At 68.2% G+C, this 7,832-nt stretch overlaps 1 protein-coding gene across 3 annotated transcripts in view; it reads left to right on the forward strand.

The window, feature by feature from the left end:
* The window catches only part of TMEM145 (transmembrane protein 145), a 30,188-nt gene extending 27,135 nt beyond the window's left edge, over window positions 1–3,053 (forward strand). For all 3 annotated transcript variants that reach the window (XM_043535523.1, XM_043535522.1, XM_037883367.2), the window contains exons 14-15: window positions 859–1,059; window positions 2,242–3,053. In XM_043535523.1, coding sequence (XP_043391458.1) covers window positions 859–1,059; window positions 2,242–2,436 — 396 coding nt within the window. In that variant the 3' untranslated portion in view covers window positions 2,437–3,053. The remainder of the gene's footprint in view (window positions 1–858; window positions 1,060–2,241) is intronic.
* The last annotated feature ends 4,779 nt before the right edge of the window (window positions 3,054–7,832 follow it).

Consider the following 7,832-nt stretch of genomic DNA (forward strand, 5'->3'; position numbering starts at 1 on the left):
TGCAGAACACCGGGTATGGCACAGGTAAGTGTCTTTCCCTGGTGAGCCCCCCCTGCCCCAGCATGCTCCGGGCTCCTGACTGGCGGAGGGCGGGGGCTCCTGGGGGCTCTGCCGTGCTCCCCAGCACTGACCCCTTGTCACGGAGTCCCCAGGCGATGCTCGGGAACTGCTCCCCCCGAAGCCAGGCAAGACTCTAGGGGAGTCTCCTCTCTGGGAGCAGCCTGTCTGCAGGACACACAGCTCACCCGGCTCCACCTTCCTGGCTCTGACCTCGGAGCCTTCAGCCTCCTCTGCCCCTCCATGCACTTCCCACAGCGAGTCCGCCCGGGCGGGATCCTGGGGGGGCCAGAGGGTCCTGCCCCCCAACTCCGCAGTCAGACGGGACTCTCAGCCAGCCAGTAAAACAGAAGGTTTATTAGACGACAGGAACATGGTCTAACACAGAGCTTGTAGGTGCAGAGACCAGGACCCCTCAGCTGGGTCCATTTTGGGGGGCAGTGAGCCAGACAACCAAGTCTGCCCTTCACTCCATGTCCCAGCCAGCCCCAAACTGAAACTCCCCCCAGCCCCTCCTCCTCTGGGCTTTGTCCCTGTCCCGGGCCAGGAGGGCACCGGATTCCTTTGTTCTCCAACCCTTTAGCTCTCACCTTGCAGGGGGGAAGGGCCAGGCCATCAGTGGCCAGGAGACAGAGTGTCGGCCATTTATGTACCCTGGCCCTTTGCTCTCCAACAATTACACCCCCTTATCCCACCACCTAGAGACTTACGAACTGCCTAGGGGAAACTGAGGCACCCTACTGTATTCAGAGGAAACATTAAGAACAGTCCCACTTCATCACACCCCTCCTGCCCCCACAGATCATGACACGCCCCTCGGCGGCGAACAAGAACTTCCCGTACCACGTGCGCACCTCACAGATCGGCATCGTGGAGGAGGGGGCGCCTGGCACCAAGTTCCCCCACCACGTCTACGGCAACGTGACCTTCATCAGCGACTCCGTCCCCAACTTCACTGAGCTCTTCTCCATCCCCCAGGGCCCGGTGGGGGGCACCGCCAATGTGAGAGATGGGGCTGGGCAAACAGCCCCCGCCCTGCTTGTCCCTCTCCCTGTCTACCCGGCCCCCAGCCCCAGGGGTCCCTGGATAACCGGTCCCACCTTGGGGGGGGGGTCCCTGGATAACCTGCCCCAAACCAGGGGTCATGTGCAAACAGCCCCTGTCCCTGTCTACCCAGCCCCCTACCCTGGAGGTCCCTGTCTACCCGGCCCGCTGCCCCGCCTGGGGGTCCCCGGATAACTGGCCACGCCCCAGGGGGTCCCCAGATAACCTGCCCCAAACCAGGGGTCCTGTGCAGGGCATCCCTGGATAACCGGCCCTCTGCCCTGTCCCAGAGGGGCCGCGTCCTGGCGCTGGGCGAGGGGCGCCCCCATCACGGGGTCGCAGGCTCGGGGCTCTGGATCGGCTCCGGATGAGGCTCATGCAGGACTCTGGGGCAGCATCTCCCCTCAGGGCCACTGTCACCAGGGCCAGGAGCCTGCCCGGCTTCGGGGCCTCCTGGATCCGACCACAGAGCATTCAGCCCCCTGGTCGCCCCAGGTTATTAGTTGTGGGGAACCCTGCGTAGAACAGAGCTTGTGACCAGGGACCTGCAGCAAAGTCCAGCCGGGGGGCGGGGGCAGGAATCCAGAGCCCTGGGCTCCAACCCCCCAACCCCAAGCCAGGAGCCTGACCAGTTTCCCCCAGCCCAGCCTCCCACCCCCTGTGGCCCCCCCCTCCTTTGTCCCTTTCCCAGGCAAAAGGTCACCTGGTCTCTTTGTTCCCAACACCTGGTGGGGGGGTCGGTTGCTAGGTTACAGGGTGTCCACCATTCTCTGTGCCCCAGGTATTTACACCTGCCCTCCAGGGGTCTTCGCAGGGTCACACACCCGTATCTCCCCCTCCCCCGCCCAGATACGTAAGCAATACATGGGGAAACTGAGGCACACACAAAGTATTCAGAGAAAACATTAAAAACATTCACAGTTTGTCACACCCCTGTATAGCCAGCCCCCTGCCCCGCCCCAGAGGGGTCCCCGTTAACCTGCCCCGCCCCAGAGGGGCTCCATCCCAGTGCTGGCCGAGGGGTCCCCGTATAACCAGCCCCTGCCCCGCCCCAGAGGGGCCGCGTCCCGGCGCCAAGGGAGGGGTCCCCGTATACCCAGGCTTGTGCCCCCGGCACTGACCCCTCGGCTCTGCCTGCAGGTGCGTGAGCAGGTGGAGGAGACGCCAGCGGAGCGGACGACATCAGAGCTCAGCAGGCCCCATGTGCTGCTGAAACCCCCCCCGGGGGGCGAGAGCCAGCCCCCCCCGTACCAGCTACAGGCCCCCCAGCTGCACCCCCCCAACGGCTACACCGAGTACTTCAGCATGCACACGGGGGGCGCACGGCCCGTCTAGGGGCCCATCTCCCGTAGTCTGCCCCCAGCCCCCCACCCACTGCAGACTGAGGGGGCCGGACCGCTACAGGCCCCCCCCATCCATGTAACCCCTTCCTCCTGGGTAGCTCCTTCACGCCTCCCTCATGGCCCCCAGCCTCCTGCCCCAGTGACCCTACGGGGGCCCCCCAGCACGGCTGCCCCCGGCCCACTGATGGGGCTGGAGTGGGGGGGGTGAGTGGCCTCCCATGGGAGCGTCCCAGCTCCCCTTCACCCCACAGTGTGGGGGGCCTGGGGGCTGGGACTGAATGAACATGGGGGTTGACCCCCACAACAGGGCTAGGAGCCCTCTCTCCCCCGCCATGAGCATCGGCTGGGGACCCAACCCCTGCCCAGCCCTCCCCGGCGCCTATCGAGTGTGTGGGGGGGGGCAGCGCTCTTGTTACCATTCCCCCCATGCCCAGGCTGCCTGTCCTCCCACCCCAGTCAACCCCTCCCCCAGCTCCCTGTGCCCCCCCCAAGGACATTGCCCCCCAGCCCCTCCCCCAGCCCCACTTCCGTGCCACTGATTCTGGCGCCCGAAGCTGGAGAATTTCTGGAGTTGTTTTTGCCAAAATAAAGAGGATTCTCGTGTTTCTATTGGACTGTGGAGTGTGTGTGGGGTGGGGGCCCAGGGTGTGGGGGGGGCGGGGGCAGGAGCCCAGAGTGTGTGTGGGGTGGGGGCAGGAGCCCGGAGTGTGTGGGGTGGTGGCCCAGGGTGTGTGGGGGGCGGGATCAGGAGCCCGGAGTGTGTGGGGTGGGGGCCCAGAGTGTGTGTGGGGCGGGGGCAGGAGTCCAGAGTGTGGGTGGGGTGGTGGCCCAGGGTGTGGGGGGGGCGGGGGCAGGAGCCCGGAGTGTGTGGGGTGGGGGCCCAGGGTGTGTGGGGGGCGGGGGCAGGAGCCCGGAGTGTGTGGGGTGGGGGCCCAGGGTGTGTGGGGGGCGGGGGCAGGAGCCCAGAGTGTGTGGGGCGGGGGCAGGAGCCCGGAGTGTGTGGGGTGGGGGCCCAGGGTGTGTGGGGGGGCGGGGGCAGGAGCCCGGTGTGTGTGGGGTGGGGGGCCCAGGGTGTGTGGGGGGCGGGGGCAGGAGCCCGGAGTGTGTGGGGTGGGGGCCCGGAGTGTGTGGGGGGCGGGGGCAGGAGCCCAGAGTGTGTGGGGCGGGGGCAGGAGCCCGGAGTGTGTGGGGTGGGGGCCCAGGGTGTGTGGGGGGAGGGGGCAGGAGCCCGGAGTGTGTGGGGTGGGGGCCCAGGGTGTGTGGGGGGCGGGGGCAGGAGCCCAGAGTGTGTGGGGCGGGGGCAGGAGCCCGGAGTGTGTGGGGTGGGGGCCCAGGGTGTGTGGGGGGCGGGGGCAGGAGCTCGGAGTGTGTGGGGTGGGGGCCCAGGGTGTGTGGGGGGCGGGGGCAGGAGCCCGGAGTGTGTGGGGTGGGGGCCCAGGGTGTGTGGGGGGCGGGGGCAGGAGCCCAGAGTGTGTGGGGCGGGGGCAGGAGCCCGGAGTGTGTGGGGGGGGGGCCCAGGGTGTGTGGGGGGCGGGGGCAGGAGCCCGGAGTGTGTGGGGTGGGGGCCCAGGGTGTGTGGGGGGGCGGGGGCAGGAGCCCGGAGTGTGTGGGGCGGGGGCAGGAGCCCGGAGTGTGTGGGGTGGGGGCCCAGGGTGTGTGGGGGGCGGGGGCAGGAGCCCGGAGTGTGTGGGGTGGGGGCCCAGAGTGTGTGTGGGGCGGGGGCAGGAGTCCAGAGTGTGGGTGGGGTGGTGGCCCAGGGTGTGGGGGGGGCGGGGGCAGGAGCCCGGAGTGTGTGGGGTGGGGGCCCAGGGTGTGTGGGGGGCGGGGGCAGGAGCCCGGAGTGTGTGGGGTGGGGGCCCAGGGTGTGTGGGGGGCGGGGGCAGGAGCCCAGAGTGTGTGGGGCGGGGGCAGGAGCCCGGAGTGTGTGGGGTGGGGGCCCAGGGTGTGTGGGGGGCGGGGGCAGGAGCTCGGAGTGTGTGGGGTGGGGGCCCAGGGTGTGTGGGGGGCGGGGGCAGGAGCCCGGAGTGTGTGGGGTGGGGGCAGGAGCCCAGAGTGTGTGGGGCGGGGGCAGGAGCCCGGAGTGTGTGGGGTGGGGGCCCAGGGTGTGTGGGGGGCGGGGGCAGGAGCCCGGAGTGTGTGGGGTGGGGGCCCAGGGTGTGTGGGGGGGCGGGGGTGGGGGCCCAGGGTGTGTGGGGGGCGGGGGCAGGAGCCCAGAGTGTGTGGGGCGGGGGCAGGAGCCCGGAGTGTGTGGGGTGGGGGCCCAGGGTGTGTGGGGGGCGGGGGCAGGAGCTCGGAGTGTGTGGGGTGGGGGCCCAGGGTGTGTGGGGGGCGGGGGCAGGAGCCCGGAGTGTGTGGGGTGGGGGCCCAGGGTGTGTGGGGGGCGGGGGCAGGAGCCCAGAGTGTGTGGGGCGGGGGCAGGAGCCCGGAGTGTGTGGGGTGGGGGCCCAGGGTGTGTGGGGGGCGGGGGCAGGAGCCCGGAGTGTGTGGGGTGGGGGCCCAGGGTGTGTGGGGGGCGGGGGCAGGAGCCCAGAGTGTGTGGGGCGGGGGGCAGGAGCCCGGAGTGTGTGGGGTGGGGGCCCAGGGTGTGTGGGGGGCGGGGGCAGGAGCCCAGAGTGTGTGTGGGGTAGTGGCCCAGAGTGTTATACCAATAAAATAAAAACCAGCAGGATCTTGGTAAAGGGGAAAAGGCAAAATACCACATTCATTGTGAATCCGGAACGAACCCTGGTAAGCGATAACGTGCCATCCATCTCCTGTTCATTCGCACGCACCTTCTGCAAGGCTGTTCCCGTAGTTACCAGCCTTAGAGTTGCTCGTGCCAAGCCACTGGCCAGGTGGCCTGGACGCGAGGAGGGAGCAGGGCCTTGGCGGATGCTCATCTGACGCTCCGGGAAGTTGGTTTGCAGAATCAGAGCCCAAAGTTCTCACTTTCTAGAGTCTGTTTTTTATAGGAATTTCTTCCTAGGCCAGTCTGTGGAGGTGGCTTCATCATGCTGTTGCTGGATCAGTCAGCAGATGGCACGTTCCTGACGGCTCCGTGCTGCTAGATGTTCTCTTGTTCTTTGGGTCTCCCGTCCTTGAGGCTGCTGGGTGGATCCCAGTCTGCCCCCCGGGGGTCCTCTGGTTATTTCCACTTGACACCTTCTTCAGCCGATGGACGCTGGATTCTCAGGCTGGCACCTCCCTGATCACTCAGTTATTATCCACACCAAGCCTCCATCCGCATACATCCTCTATCTCTGTTTTAATCATAATTGTTAACAAGCGAGATGAATACAACAAAAGGGCGGGGAGTCTCTGGGGGCTGTTTCTGTTGGTACAGAGTGTTGCTTTGAGTCTCTCTGTGTGAGTGGTGGTTGTTACAAAGAATTGCTTTGGGAACCGACTCTGTCTCAGGATGTACTAACACAATTAGCAGCTTGCAAGTTGCACACAGAGAGGGAGAGAAACAGAACCAAAACCCAGGAGACCTCTTCATTAGTAATACCCTGAAATTTAAACTATGGGGAATCAAACTCATTTGTGATTTTAATACAGAACTTCTTTAATATGATCCAACAAGAGTGTGTGGGGGGCGGGGGCAGAGGCCAGGGTGTGAGTGGGGTGGGGGCAGGGGCCCAGAGTGTGTGGGGCGCGGGGGCCTGGAGTGTGTGGGGCTAGGGCTGGGGCAGGGGCCCAGAGTGTGTGTGGGGCCCTTGGTGTGTGGGGGGTGGGGGCAGGGGCCCAGGGTGTGTCGGGGGTGGGGGTGTCAGACCCTCAGCACCCCCGGCTGGAAGGGGCCGGGTCTGGAGGAGCTGGGAGCTCCCCCCATCACCAGCTCCTGCCGGGGTTAGCGCTACCGCTCCTGGGCCAGACCCGGATTCTTCCCAGGGCCAGGGGGCCCTGCCGGAGTCTCATGGGGTGGGGGGGCTGGGCCCCCCGGTGCCGGCTAGCCCATTCGTCTGTGTACAGCCCCCCTCCCCACTCACTCGGGTTGTAGGTTGTGGTGGGGAGCAGGGGCCGGTTGTAGGTCGGGGGGGAGAAGCAGGGGCTGGTTGTAGGTCGGGGGGGAGCAGGGGCCGGTTGTAGGTCGGGGGGGAGGAGCAGGGGCCGGTTGTAGTTCAGTGGGGGGCGGGAGCAGGGGCCGGTTGTAGGTCGGGGGGGAGCAGGGGCCAGTTGTAGGTAAGAGGGGGAGCAGGGGCCGGTTGTAGGTCGGGGGGGGAGCAGGGGCCGGTTGTAGGTTGGGGGGGGGGAGCAGGGGCCGGTTGTAGGTCGTGGGGGAGCAGGGGCCGGTTGTAGGTCGGGGGGAAGCAGGGGCCGGTTGTAGGTCGGGGGGGGAGCAGGGGCCAGTTGTAGGTCGGGGGGGAGCAGGGGCCAGTTGTAGGTCAGAGGGGGAGCAGGGGCCGGTTGTAGGTCGGGGGGGGAGCAGGGGCCGGTTGTAGGTCGGGGGGGGAGCAGGGGCCGGTTGTAGGTCGGGGGGGAGGAGCAGGGCCCGGTTGTAGGTTGGGGGGAGCAGGGGCCGGTTGTAGGTCGGGGGGGGAGCAGGGGCCAGTTGTAGGTCGGGGGGGAGGAGCAGGGGCCGGTTGTAGGTCGGGGGGGAGCAGGGGCGGGTTGTAGGTCGGGGGGGGGAGCAGGGACCGGTTGTAGGTCGGGGGGGAGCAGGGGCCGGTTGTAGGTCGGGGGGGGAGCAGGGGCCGGTTGCATGTTGGGGGGGGGCAGGGGCCGGTTGTAGGTCGGGGAGGAGCAGGGGCCGGTTGTAGGTCGGGGGGAGGAGCAGGGGCCGGTTGTAGGTCGGGGGGAGGAGCAGGGGCCGGTTGTAGGTCGGGGGGGGGGGCAGGGGCCGGTTGTAGGTCGGGGAGGAGCAGGGGCCGGTTGTAGGTCGGGGGGAGGAGCAGGGGCCGGTTGTAGGTCGGGGGGGAGCAATGGCCGGTTGTAGGTCGGGGGGAGGAGCAGGGGCTGGTTGTAGGTCGGGGGGGGGGGAGCAGGGGCCGGTTGTAGGTCGGGGGGAGGAGCAGGGGCCGGTTGTAGGTCGGGGGGGAGCAGGGGCCGGTTGTAGGTCGGGGGGGGGCAGGGGCCGGTTGTAGGTCGGGGGGGAGCAGGGGCGGGTTGTAGGTCGGGGGGGGAGCAGGGGCGGGTTGTAGGTCGGGGGGGGGAGCAGGGGCGGGTTGTAGGTCGGGGGGGGAGCAGGGGCCGGTTGTAGGTCGGGGAGGAGCACGGGCGGGTTGTAGGTCGGGGGGAGGAGCAGGGGCCGGTTGTAGGTCGGGGGGAGGAGCAGGGGCCGGTTGTAGGTCGGGGGGGGAGCAGGGCCCGGTTGTAGGTCGGGGGGGGGAGCAGGGGCGGGTTGTAGGTCGGGGGGGGAGCAGGGACCGGTTGTAGGTCGGGGGGGAGGAGCAGGGGCCGGTTGTAGGT

The sequence above is a fragment of the Chelonia mydas genome, chromosome 24 (genome assembly GCF_015237465.2).
Source record: "Chelonia mydas isolate rCheMyd1 chromosome 24, rCheMyd1.pri.v2, whole genome shotgun sequence".
Lineage (NCBI taxonomy): Eukaryota > Metazoa > Chordata > Testudines > Cheloniidae > Chelonia > Chelonia mydas.